The following is a 23,465-nucleotide window of genomic DNA, read 5'->3' as shown; positions in this document are numbered from 1 at the left end:
GAATGGCATTCCCATCAGCTGTACTTAGTGTTTTGCACTAAACATTAGCTTGTTTGAACATGTTATGAAGAGCTTATTAACATGCAGCTTAAAGCACTACTGTGTTGGAGTACAGCTTTCAAGAGCAGCAAGAATGGCTGTAGTCCTTTGAATCATCTCATATCATTAGACCCCCGTAGCCCCATACTATAGTTTATATGGGAGCAGACACCGCACTTCTCTGAAGGCTAAATCTGATTATTTTAATTAATTATATAATAACGAGACATGCAGGAGGACTTAAGTGACTTATTAAGTGATTTATTGCATGATGACCGACACATTTCAAACTCTAAATAAGTGTTGCGCTGATTCCTAAAAGAAGTAAATCGGTTGTTTTTGTTGATAAAAAGCACAGCACGCCTCATCTCACTGGATGTACACAACACAAATCAGATATTACATGCATTCAACAGAAGCTCAGTTTGCATAGCACAACGTTACTATTAAATATTCCACAGGAATCAACAGGAGGAAGTCCATAACGAACCACATATCATACATGTCTGCGTAGTGAACTTTCACAGATAACTTGCACTTAAAGTGATAAAATATCTTCTTTCATGAGAGAACAAAACGGCATTCATTTGTTACGATGACAAATACCACACCATTAAAATTAAGTCCAAACATCCAACAAAGAAGTGTGGGGAATTATATAACAGATAATGCTTAATCATTCACAAAGTGTCTCTTCCAGCCACTGTCCTGCAGTGTTGTTCTGGTTGAGCTCGTTCCATCGCTTTATCAATGAGCCATGTCGCCTGCAGATGTCATCGAGTCTCAACTCAAGAAGGCGAAAAGCAAATGAACTGTTGGCTTCAAAAACAGTTCAGCCACATAAACGGTGTCATGTGGTTAGCTGTTAGCTATATTCTGAGGTGGGGGGCCCTGTCACCAGTTTACAGTATCCTGACAAGGCCCCAAGGTCGAGGTACAACGAGCCCTTCCTCCTCATGTGGCCAGAGTCTTCAGAGTAAAGAGAAGATTCTGCAGAGAAGAGAAAAGGGTACATGTTTAAATAAGGCATGCATCTTATTTACAATCACAGGAAATAGAACTGAGCTCAGCACCCAGGTCCTTACCCTGTGTGATGTCGTGATGCTGGTTCTGCTGCCGCAGCATGGTGTGGTTGGCCTCCTCCATGGCCGAGTCAAGGCTCCAGCAGCGCGGCTGGTCCTCCCTGGGCGGGTTGATGGCCTCGTCCCTCAGCAACTCTGATGCCGAGCTCCGCACAGCGGGGTTCCTATCCAGGGCCCGCTCCAGGAAGGAGCGCATGGTCAGGCTGCAGTCCTCTGCTATGTCCTCAAGAGGGGGGGCCTGCTTGTGGATCTGTTGACAGATAAGACAAAGCTGATGTTAGAAAACAAGTTACAAAGACATTCAGTGCTTCCAAATAACCACCAACAACAGGCCTCATAGAATTCATCCAGCAGCTGTGACCCCGTTTTTAAGCTTTTCAGACAAGTTAAAACAAGTTGGGTTATAGTAAGAAGGAACAAAGAACTGAAGCAAAGCTCCGCCTGTAGAAGTGACTGTGAAAGCAGTTTCACGAGGAAGTGAGTAACCGTCAAAAGCAGAAACGGAACTTCTCAAAAGCAAGAGCCCATGCAATGGAACAATTGCAGAAGAAACAGAAGTACTGACTGACTAAATGGGCCGTACGTCACACGCTGCAGCCTTTTTATCTCCTGGCTATCTCGACTGTGGAGGTCAGATCTTCCACAGTCAGACTGTATCTTGTGCCTTTATCAAGGTCGTGGAAAAATAAGTCACATTTTAAAATACCGTATGATAAAAATCCCAAGAGTATGTCTTGAGGCATGTGATAGTAACAACTGCTCTGTTGCTGTTACAGTAATAGATAGCTGAGGTCCAACAATTGATTTGATATTTACAGTCACAGTGAAGTAAATGTGATAATGTGCCAAAGGGCAGTTCATTTCTATTTTTGGTTATGTGTTTCTTCTCTCTTTTCAGTTCCCTTTATTTAATTTGTTTTACTTCAGAAGAACACAGTGCACCCAATCTGATTCCCTTTATAGTACTAGCATGTCACCAAAGTTTAATCTGCATCGGCAGTTTTGGTACCACTTGAGTGGAAAGTGGCCTTAAATACAGCACTAACATATCACATTATAAAGGTAACATTGCAAACTTATTTGCAAAAGGTTGCTGGTTTATACAATTAGCAAAGCAACATCCGCATTCATGTCAAGTCCTGTTTGTTTCCTGATGAATGGTTTTAACCCTCCTCTCAGCTTGACAGAAATATCTGGTGCCTTCGCTAGTGTCCCACTATGTTCACAAACATCTCAACTGGGTTTGACTGAAATTTGATTTTGTGCAGTGGGTTTTTAGAGCTTTTTTTTAGTGAAAGATGCAGCAGGAACTTGCAGCAACAGAACATTGAGACCAAAACTGTAAATTTGCAGGCGAAACAAAAAGCTGAAAGATGCTAAAACGCTCAGCAGCAGAGTCTGGTGCTAATTCACCCTGGTTTCACCACTAGATCTGCTCCCCTTTCATATGCAATTAGTCATGTAATCCATTTAGTTGCTAACATGCAAAGTAGCAGTAAACACAAAGGACAGCGAAGGCTGATGGGAAGGCTGTTCATTTTGAAGGTACTGGGTTGTAATGCAAAGCACTGAAAGTTAGGAGAGCAAAAAGTTCACACCAACTACTAAAGTCTGCATCAGATTGCAACAGTTGTCAAATCTGAGATACAAATTTCATCCTGCCGGTGGCACGAGAGGAAAAGCTGTCGTCCTCTGAGGACCATGAATGGCTGTTCTACTTTTAAATCTATTGGCAATTTTTTCAAGAAGCATAAAAACATTTCACTCATAACTAAAAATGTCCACCACACAACGGGGCTTCAGGAAGAACTGGGGTTGTTTAGGTAATTAAAACATTTAAACCAAAAAAATTATGGAAATCCATCCAGTAGTCAATGTAAACAGACACTGCAATCCCTGGAGAAATGCTGCAAAGAATAAAACAATAAAAAAGTTGTGCAGTACTTACGATGTAGAGGTAGGATGGGTAGGCAGTTCGTGGGTATCTCCTGACCCAGGGAGGACTTCCAGTCTGCATGTGGATGATGGTGGTGCCCAGGCTGTAGATGTCCGTCTTGGTGTTATGTCCTCGACACAGAACCAGCTCCGGGCTCATGTACATCTGAATGAAAGAAGGGTAATGCTACATGAATTACACATAACAGGGCTGCAGATTACACTGGCTGAACGAGGTGGGCAACTGCTTTCTCTTTTCTTGTTTTTTTTCATTCAAATTCTGGGTATCAGTGAGAGACGACAAACAGGATATGTCCTTTTGCAGTAAAAGAGGCTTTCTGTCTGCAACCAACAGGCTAACCTTCAGACCAACACAGCATCTGTAAAGGTGAGTCGGAGTTCGGGAGTGTGAAGAGTAAAAACACACGAGCAGAGTTCATGTCTTTGTCTCTTTCTGCTGGAAATTCCAGCTGGCTCTCCCTTGTTAATGGATGCCTGAGCAGCTCAGTGTATTCCCAGGCTGAGCCTCTCTTATCACCGCTGGGTGTCTGCCCTGGGACTTTCCCCCAGCCGAGCCATGAGAGGCCCACAGTCGTGCTCAAACAGCCATACGGACTCACAAACAGCTCAAAACATGGGAAAGCAAGGAAGATATGTGATGGGAGGAATATCTTGAGTTTATCGAAGAAATTTCCCAGCACCGATTAAAACCGAGAACCCTGAGCTTGAGCAAACTATTATTAGCAGCCGGGAGGTCAGTGAGTGCACTGCCTGCTCTGCACTAACGCTTGCCTATCACTGGCTTTCCATAATCATTAGGGAAGAGACAGACAAGTGCTGACAAGTCTTGAGATAAATTTGTTACAATCCCTGGGGAAGTCTAGCCCGAGTCATGAGTCAGGCTGCCTGCTGCCTCTTCTAGTAAACACACACTCAAACATCAGCAAGAAAAAAGAAAGCATTGATTCGAGTAAGCAATTAAAAAACAGAAGATCTGCATTGCACTTGCAGAGCTGAGCCAGTTTTCTGGTTGATTTCTTTACCTCTGTTCCTCTCAGGTCTCTGGGAATGTAGAGATCCTCTGTCATCTGCACCGTCAGGCCGAAGTCCACCAGCACCGCCTTGTCCGACATCAGGACAATGTTACTGGCTGAGGGAAAAGGAACAAGTAGGATTTGATTCAGATGTTGTGGAGACGCAGGAGCGATATTTTCCGTGTTAACGCTTTGCTACGAAGGTTGGCATTTGACCTAATAAGTGTTTCATACAGTTTCACACATACCAAACTGGCTCCCAGTGTTTAGCAGTGAAAAGGTCACTGAAGCCTTTCAAGGCAGCAAAGTAAGTTGTTTTTGCAGAAGAACTTGAGAGATAATTTGAGGGCGAGCTTTGCGTCAAAAGACTCATCCTCATCCCTGAAACCTCACAGAGGAATAATTACATATTTTGATCGCGGGCAGGGAATCCTAAGAGCCACAGCAACATGTCAGAAGGCTGGGCTGGCCAATTTTCGTAAGCCACTTGCCTCTGTGGACACTAAGCTTAACCCTGAGAGAGCAGGAGAAGCACGCTGGAATTTCCAGACAGCAAACAGCCTTCAGGCCATGAGGCTGACAGACGGTTGCGGAGAATGCTTCGATCCCAGCGGCGCTGCTGTGGTTCAACCGACAGGAAACTACTTCTTACCAAAACTCAGCTGAGGCCCTCTTACTGTAACTAGTCGGTATTTGTGTAATCTCAGTCAGTAGCTCCCTGGTATTTGTCAGTGTGACCTGGTTACCTTTGAGGACTTCTCAAAAATCAGTCAGTCTGTCAGAAGGTGGCGGTCTAATTGGTTTGTGGCTGTCAAGAATGTTTTCCTCCTCAAGAATTATTCACTACAACTATATCCGTCTGCGGCTTGACTTTGACGTAAACAAGGTACAAGCACACATTACATCATTTCCTGAACCATTCGTACGAGCTCGGTGACACGCAGCTCATCAACAGCACAAATGAAAAACACAATTTTCTCTCGCACTCACGTTTGATGTCGTGGTGGATGACGTTGTGCGAGTGCAGGTACTCGAGACCCCGCAGCACTTGCTGAGTCACCCAGATGATCTCGAACTCTCTCATTGGCCCGCAGCTGTCCAGCTTCTCCAGGACCGAGCCGCCCTCGCCGGCCTCCATGAACAGGTGGACGCTCTGGTCCCAGAGCAGCGCGCCGTACAGCTCAGCGATGTTCTCGTGGCGGAAGCGGGCCTGGAACTCCACGTCGGCCGCTTTAAAGTTCTCCATGGGGATCTGGGAGGGGGAAGGAGGAGATGGAGATAAATGCAGCATCGCAAATGGCGCCCGTGGTTCTGTTTAAAGGAATAGTTCACAGTTTTGGGGGCAAATATGTTTATCTGCCTTCGTGCAGTCTTTTAAATACGAAGCCAGAGAAAATTAGCTCATTGAGGAGCTGAATGCATCCACGTTTGCCAACATGTGACGGCTGTTGAGCACAAGAACAGAACACAGATGTCCTTTGAAGGCCTTATTTACCTCAGTCAAATGTTCAATACATCTTTATCTGTTTATGTCTTAACTTTATATGGAGGTGAAATCGTATCTTCAGACACAAGCAGTCACTTTTTGTAACATTACTCTGAATGTTGAAAAATATGTTTATCATGTTGCTCAATGACTTTTATTCCTCCTTTGGTTACTAAATTAAACTAACCAGCTGCTGGCTGCAGCATTATATTTAGCATGTAGATATAAAAGTGTTCTCAATTTTCGACAGGGTTTTTCCTTCCTTTATTCGGCTTAGTGCAGCACCGAAGCGCCCTGTAATGGTCGTAGTTTTTCCCCAGTGGAGAAATTTTGCACGTTTTATTAATTTAATATGTGCTCGAGCTTTTCAATTTTTAAGGAAAATTTTACACATATAATTACAATAAAGGTTAAAAAAAAAAAAAGATTGTAAAATTGTATATTTTTATCCGAAAAATGTAAAGTTTGCATAGTGGAGGACCCCTACACCCACCACCAGAGACATGCACCTCAGTTTTCCACAAACGGAAACAGTATTCTCATTTGCACAAGAAGGTGAATCAGCTTATTTCCCAAACTATTTGTTCCCAAAACGTATTTGTCACGATGGACCGATTTTTTTTCCAGGAAAGTTCAACTGTTATTTTAGACTGATATTGACATCATGACTCCGATACAAAGCACATACGGTAAACGGTGTGTTCATAACAGTGTGTACAATACACCGTGTCAACAAAGCATTCTGATGATAACACCAGACGAGATGGGAAACTACTCCTTCCTCACGGGTCAATATTTTCTATTTAGGAAAGAGTAAACACACAGCCCTCCCTCCCTTTCAAAGATAGTACTCTGTCCTGCATAACTGGAGGACAGAGTGTGATGTGTAAAGTGTGTTTTTCTTGTCGCTGTTAAATTTCCATTCTTGCATTAATCTTGGCTCATTTTGTGACTTTGTTACGACAGAAAATGGTTATTCTTTCAAGAGCACTGTTCCTCTTTTACATCAAGGGAAAACACAAAGTGTCAACGTTGGCCTTGGCGATCTTTGTACAAACAGAGGAGCAGTTGAACTGTGAACAAACAGTTCTTGGCAGGTGAAATGTTTGGCACCGACGGCAAAGAGTTACGAGAAGTCGAGCGCAAGCTGAATTCCAGTCGCCGCTCAGCGAGACTCACCAGTTTGCAGGCCATTCTCTTCCTGGTTTTGGTGTCCTGAGCCAAGTGGACTTTCCCAAATGAGCCCTTGGGCACGAGGCCAGGGCCATAATTCTTGTAGGTCAATTTCCATGGAAACAGGAGCACATCCATGTTGATCTGGTAGCGGCCTTTTTTAACAGCCATGTCCTTCTGCAAAGAAAAGGTTTAGGGAAATAATGAAAACAGATACAGCGAGGCTTCCTGAGCTGAATGTATCAAAATGTAAGACAAATGTTTTTTTGCAAACAACATTTATTGTTGTTGTTGTGAAGGTGCTGAGGACAAAAAAATAAAATAAATGGTCACCTTGTTCAGGAAGACTCCCATCTCCTCAGGCAGGCGCTGCAGGGCCACTGGCTGCATGTTGGACAGGAGGTTGACAAACGACAGAAGGTCCGTCACCGTCCCGTAGCGAACACCGCCCACCCCATCAGCGTAGTCCTTCTCCTCACTCCCCAACCCCACCAGCTCCCCCGCCTCCTCGTTCTCGTCCATCTCCTCCTGGGAGAGACCTTCTTCTTCAAACGACAAGCCCCCTTCCTCCTCCTCTTCTTCAAGCCGGTAGAGAGTCTCTGCAGCGTTGATGATGTCCTCTACATGCATGTGAGCCAACAGCAGTTCTATTCCGGTGTCATATTTGTAATCCATCTTGAGGCTCGGCTTGTCCTGCTCGATCTAAAATAAAAAGCATCAGGAGGTCAGTTTGTGGACAGTTTTTTTGCTTTTTTTGCCGAGTTCAGTGAAGTCAGATTAGGAGCTTTGAAAAAGTTCATGCAGAGCCCAGGACGTAGAGTGACACTAACACAGAAGCACTGAAGCTGTGATACAGCTGGCTGAACACACAGCTGGGAGGAGCTTCAGAGGAGTGTTTTCCAAGCAAAGGAAGGGAGTTTCACAGTAAAGCTGGGAAGCCCCCAGAAGAGACAGCTTGCCCATATTTTAGAGCAAATAAACACCAACTGCTGATCATATGTTTGCAGAAAAAAGGTCATTAGTAGTATTTCTTTGCTGTGAAAAGGAGTCCAGCTCGTTTACATGTATTACTGCATGCAAATCAAACACCTGCAGTGTTTCTTTTTTTTTTTTTTTTTTTTAACTAGAGACAAGGATTTCCCTTCCCACCGAAACCTGTGTAAAAACTTTTAAATAAACCTATTGATTTACATTTATTTGTGGCAATCTAACAATACAAATACAAAATAACTGCCTCCCAAAACATAATGATAATCTTTTCATAACATAATTAGAATTCAGGATGATGTACAGCTATTACAACCTATGTAAAAAAATAAAAAAATAAAATAAAAATCGTTTTTATTTCAGCCGAATACACAACTAAGTGAATAACGTAAGGTGAGACAGAGTAATAAAAGACACGCAGTACTTGCCGTAATTTCTCAGCAGCTTAACGTTGTCTTCTCTTCATGGCGAGTCTCCAACATCGACACAGACTGGTCGTCTGATGTGAGCGATCGGACTGGTGTTGAGAAGAAGGTAAACACGGGAAGTGTAGCCGATGTGCGGAGGTGGAGTGGGCTTTAATGTTGTAGGTTTCGTTTTCCCTTTTCTTCTGTTTTCTCAGAGTAAAAAAAAAAAAAAAAAAACACTTTTCATGTTGCTTGAGTGCAGAATCGGAGCGTATCACGTTCCGCGGAATAAAGGTGTTTTCCGGTGGGGAATTGTATATTTATTTCTACATAAGGCTCAGTAAAAACAACAACAACAACAACAACAAAGAGACACATTTAAGGTCATTTATCGTTGAATAAGAAAACGAGGATATTTAAATACACGGGAATGTATAGACGATCTAGACATTAATATGCATTTTTTTTAAGTCTTCATAAATCTCCACGTCGTGTTCGTTTTTTTGGTACGTCTCTATTGCCGTAGACAGCGCCATGCGCATGCGCCTGTCGGTTTCATCTGGAGCAGCAATGGCGTCCTCCTTAGCCGTGTGCAGGCTACATATGAGGGGAGGGGGTAGCTTTGTGAAGTGCTTGCGGAAAGTCGACACATTTCTTCACAGAAGTATTGCAACAGACGTTGTTGCTGCTGCCCGAGCTGACGCACCTCGGAAAGAAGAAAGTGGTTAGTGAAGCTGTTAATAAACAAGTTAGCCTTCAGGCTAGCCCTTAACCTACTTACTGCTATCTGTCGAGTGACTGTCGATCCAAACTCCGTCGGGAAAGCGACATGTTCTGTGTCGTCTTCGGTGTTATCCGAAACGTGTCGCGTATTTAGTAGAATATAAAACACTGATGTAAATCTTTAGAGTCTACGTACAATTCGGCATTAATGTGTCGACCAATGAGTCCTCGTTCAGTCAAATATTCTCCAAAAGGGGTTCTCTTGTCTGTTTTAAGATTAGATTTGGTAACACACAACTCTTGATGCTTCGTGGATGATATTTGTTTTCCAAATCAAGGAGTTTATAAGACCTGCTATGGAATATTTGGAACTTGTGAGTGTAATATGGGAATCCATATAGTGGTTTAACAGTGCCAAATACTTTAAAATGGACAGTTCTTGGATGAAGTTTGGTTCTACAATCTGGGACTATTAAACCCTAACCTCTAAGAAACGGTGTTTTAACAGCTAATACCAATACGTCTAACATGCAAAAACTGTATGGCACCACACAGCGCAACTATGAGAAGTAATAAAGTGTTTCCCTCAAGTAAAAAAATCTTGTTACTGATATTTTGGTTTCTCTGTTGTCAGATGAAAAGGAAGAGCGCAAGTCTTTGCACAGTCTTCAAGTGGAGAGACAAGAACAGGCCGAGCGATCTGTTCTCATCAGCTGCCAACCCCGAACCAATGAGAAAAAGTTCCTCAAGTTTTTATCAAAACATGGAGACGTCAAGAAATACTTCTTTTATGAAAGCTATGTGAGTGAGAGACGGAGCTCCTCTGATGAGTCAGCATTGTTCTCCAACATACTCTAAGAATTCAGTTTGATGGTGTAATCGTGTGTGTTTCTTCTCCAGGGCATTTACGCTGCAGTGGAGTTTTCCAACCGGGAAAGTGTCGCCTCTTTACTTGAAGGAGCCGCCATCCCCAGCGTCAGCCATGAGTCCACGGTGCCTTTTAAATCGAGACTGCTGTCACTCAGAAACTTCAACTCAACGGACTCACCGAACCAGCTGTCACGCCAACAGTGCCAACCCCAAACCACCATTACCATCAACGAGCTCATGCAGAGGCTGTCCAGAGAGGAGAGTGTAAGTAGTTTGGTTATCACGTCCAAAAATGTCACTTTACATTGCAGGTCTAATGCTGATTATGTATACGTTATTGAATCCGTTTAAATGTTTGTGCTCAGCATCTTCTGTCTCCTCACTTCCCCTCAGGTAGACCAGCAGATAGCCTCCCTGACTAAAGCTTATCAGCTCACAGAGGAGAACAGCAGGCTGCGCTTCCTCGTCTGCTCTCTGCTGAAGGACATCGCTGCTACTTATTTCCCAGAATGCACCATCAAACCATTTGGCTCGTCAGTGAACGGCTTCGGAAAGCTTGGCTGTGACCTGGACATGTTTCTGGATCTGGACGGCATTAGTGGGCGAAATATAAAGATGGTAATGATGAAGGATTGGAGGGTTTAATCTGCGTTTTTAGACTAGCCGAAGTTGATTTGTGAACAGCAAAGCCAACAGGCAATGTTTCATTAATACTGCCAGACATTCTCACTGGTATGTGTTTGGCCTAATGTACAGGCAAACATTCAGTCAAACAGAAACGGTGACATTGTCATCGTGGTTCCTGCGTCTCAGTTTTGAGATGTTTCTACTTTACTGTAGTTTATATCGGTCTAATCTACATTTTCTTTTTTGGTTGTTGGTCAGACAAAAAAACAGACAACATTTTAGTGAAAGCTTTAGGAAATTCACTGGATTTTTCACTTATTTTAGATTAAACCAGGAGATCTGGAATTTTTTTTTTCGTCCAGTCTCCCTTCAGAAACCAAATACAGTTGATGCCTCCTTCACCACTCATGAACTGACTTAATTTGTATCATTCATGAACAGTTTGGTTGAACAGTATAAGGATCTACAACAATCAGCCACAACATCAAAACCACTGACTGGTGAATCATAAAGTTTAATCCAACATCCCGGCAATAAATCCTCCGTTCCAGAAGATTATAATGTTCAGTTGTTGTTCAATGAGATTCAGGAAGGTTATGATTTGTTTTAATGGTCATTTTGGAGACTGTTAACCAAATTAATTTAATTAATAAAACAAAATATTACAAACACCTGTCAGTATGACCCAGTGCAATTCAACAGCACCAAACATTACAGTCTCCATAATAATAATAATAATAAAAATAACCAACACATCTTCCAATCAGATTCTATAACAACTGAACATTATTATCTTCATGAAGGGAAGAGTTAGTCCTGGACTCTTGTATTATACTTAATACGTCACCTGTCAGTGTTTTTAATGTTATGGCTGATAATACAATACAATAATTCAGGCCACTTTCGTGTTTGTTTTTTAAATATAATCATTCAGCTTTGCTCCATGGCATATATGTCACCTGCTCATCCACACCACTCTTGCAGTGACTCCAATTCCCAGCCTGTAGTTTTACAACCAGTTGGCTAAACAGTTAATTGAGAAAATGATCTGCAGATTAACTCGGGGTTCTCTGTAAAATCGTGTAATTTTAAAAAGTCTTCCAGACGTGGAAAGTCTGGGCATTTCATCATCATCATGGAGTTTTGTTTGTAACATGTTTAAATTGTAGTTACCATTAATCAAAATGTACTACTTTCCATTAGGTATATTTCTATATACTGTTGTTTGACTTCCTGTGTTTATTGAATGGTTTTATCCTTCCTTCTCGTCAACAATCACCGCGGTCAAGCTGTGCTTTTTCCTGTTGCTGCCAACGAAGGCAAAACATGCCAGGAAAATACAAATTTCTCGAGTTTTGGTTACATAACAATGACTTCAAAGACTAGGTGTTAAGAGGAGATGACAGAAAAGCCAGATGTGATGTTTGTAAAACTATTGATCTACTAAAATGTGGGAGAGGGAGCCCTTCACATTCACAGCAACATGCTGTCCCCTTTACTGCTCAGCTGCAGCCCAGTGAACAAGAATCTTAAATTGTGGACAACCCGAGAAAATTCATTAAATTTGGTCCCATTTATTTTGCTCAATTTATTGTTTAAGCAGTTAAAAAAAAAAAATTTTTTAAGTTTTGTAGTGAAAATACCAACTAGTAAATAAAGCTAGAAAATTGCTGGTAATAAAATAATGGGGCTGGATTTTGTCTGATCAGCACAAAGATGGGAAAGATTATCCTTCGTTACAGGTCTTGGAAATTCTATTTCATTTGTTTGTTAGTTAGGGAATTTGAAATCAAGAGTTAGAGCAGGAACCCTGTTAAGTGAATGTGGAAATCATTATCGTCATGAATCTCGCTGCGTTGTAAATATTCTGGTTTACCAAAGTGCAGCAGTTCATGTAGTGCATGCCAGTTAAATCCCTGCTCGTCTATGAAGGTGCTGATTTCCTTCCCGTTTCTTTACATAATGAAAGTGCTGTAGTTCACTTTGTAGGGAGACTTCAGATACTTCAGAATCAGCCTCGTGAGATGTTACAGTCAGCTGCGGTTTCTCTAACTTTCACTTCAAACTCAAAGCCTTGTGTCTTGTGTTTGAACTTGTTTTAGTAGAAACTATGAAACTCTGAAGCACAGTTCATAAATGCTGCAGTGACAACTTTGGAAGCCAAATCAGACAGCGTGATGTGAATGTAGTGCATGAGCTAGTAATTATGACGTGATTTCAGGATTATTAAACCTCTCTAAACTCCGTGTCTGCAGCCAAAGTCAGGCCTGTCCCTGGAGTACCAGGTGAAGCGGGCCAACTCGGAGCGGGCCGTCACCCAGAGCATCCTGTCCGTTATCGGGGAGTGCGTGGACCAGTTTGGGCCGGGCTGTGTGGGGGTGCAGAAGATTCTCAACGCGCGATGCCCTCTGGTCCGTTTCGCCCACCAGCCCTCCGGCTTTCAGTGTGACCTCACAGCCAACAACAGGTATCCACCCTGTGCACACGCCAACCCTCCATATTATCACAGAGTGAAAAGGTGCTGTGATGTGAATCTGGTGTTGCAGTGCCTGAGTAACGAATAGGTCAGTTTCATCTCGTCAAAATGTCGCGTCCTGAAAGGTCATTTTTGACTCGGTCACAGTCGTGTTGCTTCACAGAAACTGCTACTTTTTGATTGTCCTGAATATCGTTTTGGCCTCACTGGCGTTGCAAAAACCCCAAACAGAAACCAGACTCTGGCAGGAAGTGCTGCGGCTGTTCAGTTGTATGCCACAGTGAAACTCAACAAGAGGGCCAAAATGGGGGCTTGTTTGTGTTTCACTTTTCCCTTACAACCTGCTGGTGTGTGACACAAACACGTACACACCTGCTAATGTACAGAAAACCTTTCTGCAACTTCGAAGGAAAAGGACTTTAACCGCACACCGTGGGTGGATGTGAGGGGGACTTTTCTCACATCAACAATCTGCTATGAGATCTTTAGAGCGCAACAATTTCCTGCCTTGTGTGTGTGTGTGTGTGTGTGTGTGTGTGTGTGTGTGTGTGTGTGTGTGTGTGTGTGTGTGTGTGTGTGTGTGTGTGTGTGTGTGTGTGTGTGTGACTGTGGCCGAGTTAGTGGCTAAACGTTGCTCTCCAGTGGTGGTTTCAGTTTAACTGACTACTGACATTGTGCTGGTGTTTTTATATCATAGATCTGTAAGCATTTCATAACTGGACACATAAAGATATTTTACTAAAATAGGAAACCCGTGTACTCTCAATTATTTAAGGTAAAAGCATTAAATATTGTTTCTGTTGCAAGTTTCAGAAACTGAAGTGAACATATCCCTATTAAAAGAAGCAGCACAGTAGTAACCAGCAGCAGTTGTCTCCCTGCATTGTTCTCCACAGGGTGGCGATGAAGAGCACAGAGCTGCTCTACCTGTATGGCAGGCTGGACCCGCGGGTTCGCAGCCTGGTGTTCACCGTGCGCTGCTGGGCCCGGACTCACGGCGTCACCAGCAGCATCCCCGGAGCCTGGATCACCAACTTCTCCCTCACAGTCATGGTGCTGTTCTTCCTGCAGAAGAGGAGCCCTCCCATCATCCCCACTCTGGACCACCTCCGGGACCTCGCAGGTACCAGCCGCCCACTCACAGTCTGGGATCTGTTTTTGATTTTCAGGTCAATATGTGCGTTTAGTGTTTGATCTTAGAGATGTTCTCTTAGTTTTTTCTTATTTCTTAAAATGTCACACCACATCTTCTGGATCTTCTTACGTCATTCATGATACACAACATTTACTCATTCTGTTGCCTCACAAGTGTAAAAACAACAAAGGCAACATCAAAACAGCTTGCGACAATCCAGTTTCCCGTGCTTAAAAAAAAAGATACATTTATAAGAAAAACAGTTTGAACATTTGACTTTCTGAAGTATAGAAGTTCCAAAATGGATATGGTGTTTTTTCAATCGCAGCCTGACAAATGCTTCCATGGAAAGTCTACCCAGAAGAAACATGCAAACACTCAGTACCGTGGAGGCAGTGAGGGGTTTTCCAGCGGAGTGCACAGCTCCAGTCAGACTGACACATTAGATATATGATTATTGATGTGATAATGACAAATAAGAACCATCGGAATGTAATGAATGAATCAACGGAATGTTTTGGTATTAAGGAAGTTGGACGTGGAGTGTAAGACACCAGCCTCCAGGACAGTGTCCCTGCCTGTGGACAAATGTTTCAGTTCACGATGAGTTTATAAAGTCAGACTAGCAGCCTCAGACACCAGAATGTTATGTTCACTGTCAAATAGGAGAAAGACAAAGCTGCAGATTGTCACATGTTTAAGAGCAAAACGCTAACAAATCTATGGCTAAAAGTAAAACATGTTTTGATTATTAATTCATCCTTATTTTCTCAGCTAATCAATCTGTACTTATTAATCTGTAAAATATTTGAAAATAGTGAAAACTGCCAGTCATCGTTTGTTTCAGCCTGAGGTCTGGTACCAACAGTCCGAAGCTGAAAAACATTAAGTTTGTTTCCAGAGAATTTTGAATAGTTTTAAATGACTAGATGTTAATCCTTTTAGTTCCTTTAGAGCCCTACAGACATGCAGTGCTTCTAAATCCACATCCCTTCTTCTCGGTTGAATCGAGGAAGTTTTCCTCACGGCGACGTGCAGCACATATCAACTGAACAGCACGACTTGACCTTTCCAACGATAGTAGTTGTCGGTCTATGCAACAGAGTGTTTGTGAGAAATATCATTTTGAAGTCGCATCACATTTAATCATCGTTACCATCCCCACACCCTCTACCCCTGTTTGAAAGACTCACGAACTCCTCGCTGCATCGATACGGACGACATAAAACGAGAGCCGAACTGGAGCTTTGTAATGATGAGAGTCATGTATTTGTACAACAAAGTAATCGTGTTATGAAGACGGCTCAACCATCTGCAAAGAAATATCTTTACTAATGCCTTCACCGACTTTCAAACTACAATGGACCACTCTTCAAATGAAACAGCAGAAGTCACAGTTTCTGATGAGATAGGTTGCTTCTCAAAGCGTTGTTGACTCATCCTCTCGTGAAATCACAGCAAATTTCTGCATCGTCGTTAACATATGGCGGACTATACATCCCACTTCGTTTGAAAAATGAAGAAAAACATGCTTATCAGCACCACCGCCACCCACTTTATCGTCACCCTCTATTGCCATAAAGCCACATTAATCTTTTAGAAAGATAAATAATATATTTGCTTTTCATTACAGTGATTCAAAAGTAGTGGTTAAAAGATTTCCAGGACTTATGTGACTAAAACATTTGTTTTTGTTTGGCAGTAAGCACAAATTTCTTCAAATTATAAATCAGTGTCTCACCATCATGGTTCTAATCTTGCCAGATTATAGACAACCTCCTCTCCTCAATTATGAAAACATATCTCTCAAACATATCAGTCTTTAATGGTGAGATATATGGAAACACAAATTCACTTTTTTTTTCCCCCTTCATAAAAACAATAATATAAAACAATGTGCAAGTATTATTACATGACCTGATTGAAGATCTGGATAACATCGACTGTTATGGAAAAAAAAAATCTGATTTAAGATGAATGGTGAACCTCTGTAATGACCGGGATCAGAGTTTCAAAGCAGGTAGTGGTATTTCCCTGAAAATAGCTGAGTTAATGAAGGAAGCATTTTAACTTTAGACCAATCCTTTGGACTTTAGTTTATGATCAGGGTAACAAGACAGGAAGTGGTCGAGGGTTTGCCTTGTAAACAAGGCGTTATCTGTTTTCCACCTCGTCACACACGTGTCTGCCGGCGGAGACCGCTTCAACAAAACACTGATGTAGTTTTCAAAGGTAAAAATATGCTTTTTTCTTTCCCTGCATCTCACGACCCCTCGTGGAGTCCCGCGACCATAGGTTGGGAACCACTCCCCCGGAGTATCTCTGCTCTGACGTGCAAGGATGATCGCACAGGACTTGTTTTAATGCCTCTTGGATGTGTCCATGACTTTAGAAACAGAGCTGTAGCCAACAGCAGCATTCAATGACCGGTGTGAATCCAGCAGCTCAAAAACACAACACACTTCCTTCATCCGCAGCCCTGGACTGTCTTCACTTGTTTTATTTAATATGTGCAATCCTAGTGACCTTCATATTGGCTCTGGAGAAGCCTTAAGGTCATCCCTCACCTGTTTATTAGCATCTATATATATATATATATGTGTGGACTGAAGGTGGAGCCCAGTGTGTCGCTTTGATGCAACACACCGGTCTGCCCGCGAGTCCACTCTCTCCCTCCCTCTGTCACCTTGGCTGCCTGATAATTGCCTTCCAAAAGCAATTTGCCCCCCCCCCCAAAAAAAAAGAAAAAAAAACTTCCAACAACCCCACCTCCTCCTCGGCCCCGTTTAGCTCAGACTATCTCACAGAGTGCTTACAGGACAATAAAAGGCCCATCACTCTGGGAAGGTCGATGACCCCGCCTCCTCCAGACACACGTGTGAGTATAGAGGCAGCTATTTAAACAGCGGTATAACACACACACACACACACACACACACACACACACACACACCAGTCTGATAGTGTTGAAGGAGACTGGTAACAAGGGCATCGCTGGAGACGTAAACCAGCGGTGCAAGGACGCGATCCGCGCCATTTTTGTTCTTTCTGTTGACCACCGTCACACACACACACACACACACACACACACACACACACACACACACACACACACACACACACACACACACACACACACACACACACACACACACACACACGTGCTCTCTCTCCTTCCCTCTGTGTCGCTCTGTTTCCTCCATGAATCCAGCGCTACCATCCATCTGTGTCTTGTTTATGGCCATCATAGGCGTGTAAAGGCAGCCGTTCTACCTTGTGTCCGCTCTCATCCCCACAAGGTCCCGCAGACAAGAGCGTGATTGAGGGGAACGACTGCACGTTTGTCAGCGACTTCAGCAAGATCCAGCCGCAGAGCAACACAGAGACACTCGGTGAGGACAGAATCAGGGCCGCAGGGCGCCGGCTCCTTTTGATAGATGGTACCGTTGGTGTCAGCGGGCTTTCGTGCTGACTTGACTTCTCTTACTCTCTTTCAGAGAAACTGCTGGGTGAATTCTTTGAGTTCTACGCCACGTTTCCACTCAGCAGGATGTCCATAGATATCAGAAAGGTAGGTAGGATTATCTGGAGTGTTCCTGTAATGTCTCCCAGTCACAGTTATCTTCTGAACATTAAGCTGAGTGCAAGTTGAAATAGATGCTCGCATTCAAACCCTCCTTTTACATAAATGGGAGGACAGTTGACATGTTGGTCTGGTGGATCAGAACATTCCTAAATCAGTTATGACCTGAATGATACCATGTAATAACATGGTCTTTATAATAATAAAGACTGCAGCGGCACAAGCTCAAACATACAGAGAAAGATTAATTACATGTTTTTGCCTGATTAAAAAAAAAGTGTTGCTCATTTATCATCTCGTCTGTACACAGAGAAAAGTCAGTTTAATAATCCAGGAAACTGAACAAAGCATTTTTTACTTTTTAAAAAGGTTTTTCTCATGTCCGATTAGTGCATATAAAAAATATGTAAAGAAAAAAAAAAAAAAAAGGCCACAAATAATCAACTGATGTTACTTTTTTATTTTTGTACATGTAATTTGTATCGTTTTATTGCAAATGTCCGAATGACCAAAAATCCAGCAGCAGTTGTCCAAAGAGCACCTTTATTGTGAAAGCAACAGATTTAGGCTCCACAGATGACCCTGATGAAAGACTGTAGGACATTTATAAAATAGGCTGAGGAGAAAATGCGCGCTGACGATGACACTGGTCTTTATTTAATGCTTCAGCAGCGAGGTTATCTCATACCGTAACTTCTCTGTCAGTCGCATCTGAATAAAGCTGTGAGGAACCTTCACGTTAAATACACATTATGATATATTTTACAAACTGATATACTGTTAGTGTTGGTGTATGTTGGCTGATAAGTTAAAAGAAATGTCAGTACAGAGCGTTACTGATAAACTGGATGTGGATTGAGTGCAGTGGATCAACAGGAGTTCTGCCGAGGTCAGCACAGGTTCACGCTTTTATTTGAGCATCAGATTTTTCTGGTTATCAACTCTGCAACTCCGGACAAGTGCACATTGTTTCGTACTTGTAATACAGAGTGATGGTGAGCGACATATAAAGATTAATAGCAGAGCTGCCTGTAAGTAGTTTTTAAAAGGTTTTCACTACCTCATTGCTGAGGAGGAGCCAGCAGATGTGCAATTATAGTGTTCATTCATTTATACAGAGTGATATTGGCTGTATTCTCTTGGATGGGAGACGATCACTTTGTTCTCAACGAACCAACACAAGAAATATTTAAGGGGGGACAATACGAGCAGCTCATCACAGTCCCTTCATGGTATCTCAGGTGACACTGTAGCCCTGATGTAGTGTGACCTCTGACCCTTTCAAAAGTAGCCGCAGTTGTTATAGTGCAGCCCCTTAAACACGGGAGTACAAACCAGGGTCATCAGTTGTACAGCAGAGCACTGAAAGGTTTATTTTGAAACATATGTGGGGAAAAATGTATTTAAGTAAAATATAGGGGATCCTCCTGGTTTATGCGAAAAGTTTATACAACAAATAAAGAATAGAGATGTTTTTGGTTTATTGCATCGCTCAAACTCAGATTTTCTCCGTCCCATGCTCGGCTCTACTCTCCAGATGTTCCGTCCACATCCTCCGGCCGCCCTGCTGAGTGGATTTCTTTCACTGAACTTAAAAATCAAACCTGTCCTTCGCTGAGAATCCAGAACAGGAATTAAAACTCTTTCAGAAAGAGCTTCAGCACTTGAGGAAAATCGGCTCAGCCTTCTTTCAACTTTTCCTCCCAGCTGAGCTCCAGCAGGGAAATCTGTTGGTAATAAGTGTTGGCGGGATGGCGTCTTCCCACACACACAGATGACAGCCGTCCTTGTCTTGTGTGATTGATGCGAGCCCCACAGGAGCCTGGCGCCCTCGAGCTGAGATCCCAATTAAGAGCTCTGTTATGTTAAGTGTAAACAAATTAATATTTGTTTAGTCGAGATGCAGATTTATCCTGTTGTTGTCTGTTTGTAAAACATCTTCCACAGTGGAAGTCACACTTTTCCTCTCTACCTGTACTGGATGGTTAATTAACCCACTAGTTAACATGTGCAACAGTGAATAATATCCCACTTACCACATCATTCTCTTCCCAGTTGAAATGATGCTGATAAAGTAGGTTTTGGTGGCATGTAATGAGATGCAGGGTCTTTGATCGTGCTTGGGAGTTTAATGAATTGATACCTGTTGGAACGAGAGACCCTGCAGCCTAATATATGACACTAATATGAAGTTTGACGGGAGAGGAAGCCTGCAGGTAGACTGCGGCCGTGACCCGAGCCGATAGGCTTTCACCAGCAGAGCAACAGACATAAATCTGCTTTACTGTGCTACAATTCTCCGGTTCGCTCCCTTCCTCTGATTGATGGCTTTATGTTGCCATCTTCTGTCCCACCCCTCCCACCGCGCCATCCTTTTATCCTTCCCGCCCCTTTACTGTAAGGTTTTCGGCAGGATAAAGCATGCAAAGTGCCAAGGAAGGTGCTTGACTTCTCTCTGACCCACATTTCGATGGTTCATTTGATGGCCACGGCTACAAGACGCAAATATGCACCATTGATGCTTCAGTCGCGAACTCGGCCCGGCTCATTTCTGTCATTGTTTTAGGCGCCGCGAGCAAATTCCTATCCTTTTTCACGACTCACGTGAAAATGTCTTCCAGAGCCATGTCCATGTCTCTCGCTCTGCCATCTGCTCGCCTGCAGAGAGGTGTTCCAGTCAGACATGCGTGCCCCAGATACAGCAGCACAGAGCTAAAACCATGACCAACGAGATAGATGGACCATAAAATAGAGAACATGCAGGCTCGCGGCGGCTGCTGCTTCTGCTGCTTCTGCTGCTGCTGCTCACAAATGTGTTTTCAACTGCCAGTACTGTCCCATTCCTCGTCTCCAGGGCAAAGAGCAGAACAAGCCGGAGGTGGCGCCGCTGCACATCCAGAACCCGTTCGAAACCTCGCTGAACGTCAGCAAGAACGTCAACGCCACCCAGCTGGACCGCTTCGTGGTTCTGTGTCAGGAGAGCTCCTGGTTGCTCCAGCAGACTGAAGCCAACACGCCCAGAGGAGGCGGCGGAGGCGACGACGCCACACCTTGGGGACTCGCGACCCTGCTCCTGCCGTCGAAGGTCGCGGGGGTCAAAGGTCGCAAGAAAAGGAGACGGGAGCCAGCCAGTGAGAGGATCAAAGGTCTGCTAGAATCCTTGAAGAATAAAAATCAGCCAAAGACGAGCTAAGGACTCTTCCTCATTCTCTTATCAGTGACTCATGCAGCGACGGCAACTCTTCAGAGTTCCTGTCTGATGACCCAGAAGGTGAGAAGAGCCCAGGCAGCGGCTGCAGAGGCCGGACTGTAGTTCTGAACATGGACACTGGAGGGTGCTACTGAGGCCTGTATGTGCAGATGTTTGGGACCTGAAATAAGGGAATGATGACTTTGTACTTTACTGTCGACTTCCACACGGTTTTAATTAAAGGCAATTGTGTAGAAGTGCGTCCTGCCAGATGTTTGTTTAGGAGCTGCGACTGTGTTTTTACAGGTTTGTTTGATTCGAGATGTTATCAGCATCAACACTCAAGACATCTGTTTGCACTTACAGCAAATTATTCGGGATCAAATTTATATCATATTAATGTTGAAATATGGGTGGAACTGAAAACTGTATACACTTCAAGAGCAACAAGAGGCAGCTGAAGAGCAGCAGAATACAGCGCTTAACATTTACAGTTAAAAATAAGTGTCGAGAAAATATAATGTTATTCAAATAAATGTTAAAATCTGTTTAAAAGATACGTTTCCTATATTCTCGTGAGATAACGTTATCGTTAACGTTTACACGGGGCAAGAGGGATTGGTTGTTTGTGTTGGATGAAATCTTACGAGGAAAATGAAAACAGTAGCTAATGCCTCACGTCGTGTTATGTAAACCATGATTGGCTGATTGGTCCACGCCGTTGGTCGTGGAACGGCGGCACCGCTGTGATTTACTGCCAAATAAAAGAACAATAAAAAAGTAGCAAATTTAAGCTATTTTTCTGGTGTGATTTCAAAGTTATCATTGGAGCTAACCACCTTGTAATAATCAGGGCTTTTCTTCCCATTCTGCCCTTAACTTATAGTTGATCAACACTAGACCGAGTAAAACAAATCAGTCACATTACCCATTGTTTTAGCATGTTGTCACTATACAAGGTCAACTGTAGCTAATGTAAAGCTCTTTTAAATGAATAATTAAAGTTGAGGTAAAATGAGAACATTTGAAAAGTACAATAGTGTAAGTTAGTGAAATTAAATAGAAGATATTTTTTTAATTTATTTAATCTAAAAATGAATATTTCCCTCTTTGTAATAACCGAGTGGAAGTTCAAGGGTTGGTATATAGCTTTATGTTGATCTCATCTCCTCTGATGGTGCTTGAAAGTTTGTGACCCTTCAGAATTTTTTATATTTCTACATAAATATGACTTAATAAATCATCTGATTTTCACAAAAGCCCAGAAAGTAGATAAGGAGAACCCAATTAAACAAATGGGACAGAAATATGATACTTGGTCATTTATTTACTGAGGAAAATTCATCTTTGATTTCAGTGTCTGACGTGACCCCCTCGTGCGGCAATAAGTGCAACTTGGCGTTTCCAGTAACTGTAGATCCGTCGTGCACATCGGCGTAGAGTATTTTGGCACATTCCTCCATACTTGACAAGCTTCAACTCTGGGATGGTGGGAGGTTCCTCATTTAAATGCTTCAAGTTATTCCACAACACTTCTAGTGGACGGAGGTCAGGACTTTGACGTGGCCATTCTAAAACAGGATTTTTATTTTTAATTAAACTGTGCTTTGGGTTGTTGTCTGGCTGCACGACCCACTTTCTCTTGAGACAGATGTTTGAACATTTCCTTTAGAAATTGCTTATGTAATTCAGAACTCATTGTTCCATTAATGATAGCAAATCATCAGGACCCAGATGCAGCAAAAATAGGCTCAAACCATGACACCACCACCACCATGTTTCACAGTTTGTATAAGGTTCTTATGCTGGACTGCAGTTTTTTTCCTTTCTTCAAGCATGTCGCTCATCTGTCCAGAGAGGCCTAAAGTTGTCCTGGCTCTTCATGCTTTGCTCTTGGAGCGATCTTTGTTGGTTCGACTGGGGAAGGTTGCAGTTATCTAGAATTTCTTCCATTTGTACACAATCTGTGTGTGAATTGGTTGAGTCCAAACTCATTAAAGATCATTCTGTAACCTTTTCCAGCCTAATGAGCATCAACGACTCTTTTTCTGAGGTCTTCAAAAATCTCTGGTCATCGCATGAGACACTTCCACAAAAGATCACTTGTCTTTACATTAAACAGGGCACTGACTCTCACCTGATTATCATCTCGATACCAGACTCTTAATTTCACCTTCAAATTAACTTCTAATCCTGGAGGTTTGCATAGTTTTGCCACTTAAAGATATGTCGTATTGAATTATTCTCCTCAGTAAATAGATGACCGATTATAATGTATTCGTGCCATTTGTTCTCTTTATCTAATTAAGGGATTGTTTACGAAAATGTAACTTCAGAGCAGCACTTCAAGCACTGCTTTATAGAAAGCTAAAGTTCAGATGTCCGGTCCCGGGTAGCCTCGGTTCCACTATGTTAAGCACTAACTTAATGTATTCTCCCATTTGTTAAATTTGTTTGGGTAACAAAACGAACTGTGTTCCTGGGGGTTACTTTCTGATTTTTAAGACAAATCGGCATCCCTTACAGCACTTGCCAGAAATGACCAAATGTCCCCACTGCAGGATTAATGAATTCTTATCTTATCTTAGCTTAATGTGTCATTTTTTTACCAAAGTTCCACTGATTACTTCTTGAGCACAGAAAAACGACAGCCTTCTTAAAAAAAATACACGTGCAACAACATTGGTATACTTACTTCATAATAATTTGTTGTCATCC

The 23,465-nt window shown here is 42.7% G+C and overlaps 2 protein-coding genes across 2 annotated transcripts; one reads left to right on the top strand and one right to left on the bottom strand.

Annotated features, from left to right (window-relative positions):
* Positions 1 to 284: 284 nt before the first annotated feature.
* map3k8 (mitogen-activated protein kinase kinase kinase 8) lies at positions 285 to 7,597 on the bottom strand. The gene is made up of 7 exons (XM_069698060.1): positions 7,083 to 7,597; positions 6,756 to 6,926; positions 5,081 to 5,342; positions 4,100 to 4,206; positions 3,070 to 3,222; positions 1,125 to 1,371; positions 285 to 1,029 (listed from the first exon to the last, which is right to left on the bottom strand). Exons 1-7 carry the CDS (start codon positions 7,422 to 7,424, stop codon positions 905 to 907), a joined length of 1,407 nt encoding a protein of 468 aa, XP_069554161.1. The 5' UTR covers positions 7,425 to 7,597; the 3' UTR covers positions 285 to 904.
* Positions 7,598 to 8,704: 1,107 nt separating this feature from the next.
* mtpap (mitochondrial poly(A) polymerase) lies at positions 8,705 to 21,429 on the top strand. The gene is made up of 9 exons (XM_069698090.1): positions 8,705 to 8,867; positions 9,501 to 9,667; positions 9,767 to 10,000; positions 10,130 to 10,354; positions 12,619 to 12,830; positions 13,736 to 13,962; positions 17,274 to 17,366; positions 17,472 to 17,545; positions 20,412 to 21,429. Exons 1-9 carry the CDS (start codon positions 8,714 to 8,716, stop codon positions 20,748 to 20,750), a joined length of 1,725 nt encoding a protein of 574 aa, XP_069554191.1. The 5' UTR covers positions 8,705 to 8,713; the 3' UTR covers positions 20,751 to 21,429.
* Positions 21,430 to 23,465: the final 2,036 nt, after the last annotated feature.

Source organism: Brachyistius frenatus, unplaced genomic scaffold (genome assembly GCF_029030835.1).
Source record: "Brachyistius frenatus isolate BFR_SWC_R1_liver_20210118 unplaced genomic scaffold, ASM2903083v1 Contig_25, whole genome shotgun sequence".
Taxonomy (NCBI): domain Eukaryota; kingdom Metazoa; phylum Chordata; class Actinopteri; family Embiotocidae; genus Brachyistius; species Brachyistius frenatus.
This window is presented reverse-complemented; position numbering and strand designations above follow the sequence as displayed.

What these genes read in the sequence shown, in the direction of transcription:
- mtpap (XM_069698090.1), top strand. Translation starts at nt 8,714, where the DNA reads ATGGCGTCCTCCTTAGCCGTGTGCAGGCTACATATGAGGGGAGGGGGT. An exon ending in ACCTCGGAAAGAAGAAAGTG is followed by an intron (nt 8,868 to 9,500) that starts GTTAGTGAAGCT and finishes CTCTGTTGTCAG; the next exon opens with ATGAAAAGGAAGAGCGCAAG. An exon ending in ACTTCTTTTATGAAAGCTAT is followed by an intron (nt 9,668 to 9,766) that starts GTGAGTGAGAGA and finishes TTTCTTCTCCAG; the next exon opens with GGCATTTACGCTGCAGTGGA.
- map3k8 (XM_069698060.1), bottom strand. Translation starts at nt 7,424, where the DNA reads ATGGATTACAAATATGACACCGGAATAGAACTGCTGTTGGCTCACATG. An exon ending in TGGGAGTCTTCCTGAACAAG is followed by an intron (nt 6,927 to 7,082) that starts GTGACCATTTAT and finishes TTTTCTTTGCAG; the next exon opens with AAGGACATGGCTGTTAAAAA. An exon ending in ACCCATCCTACCTCTACATC is followed by an intron (nt 1,372 to 3,069) that starts GTAAGTACTGCA and finishes ATCTGTCAACAG; the next exon opens with ATCCACAAGCAGGCCCCCCC.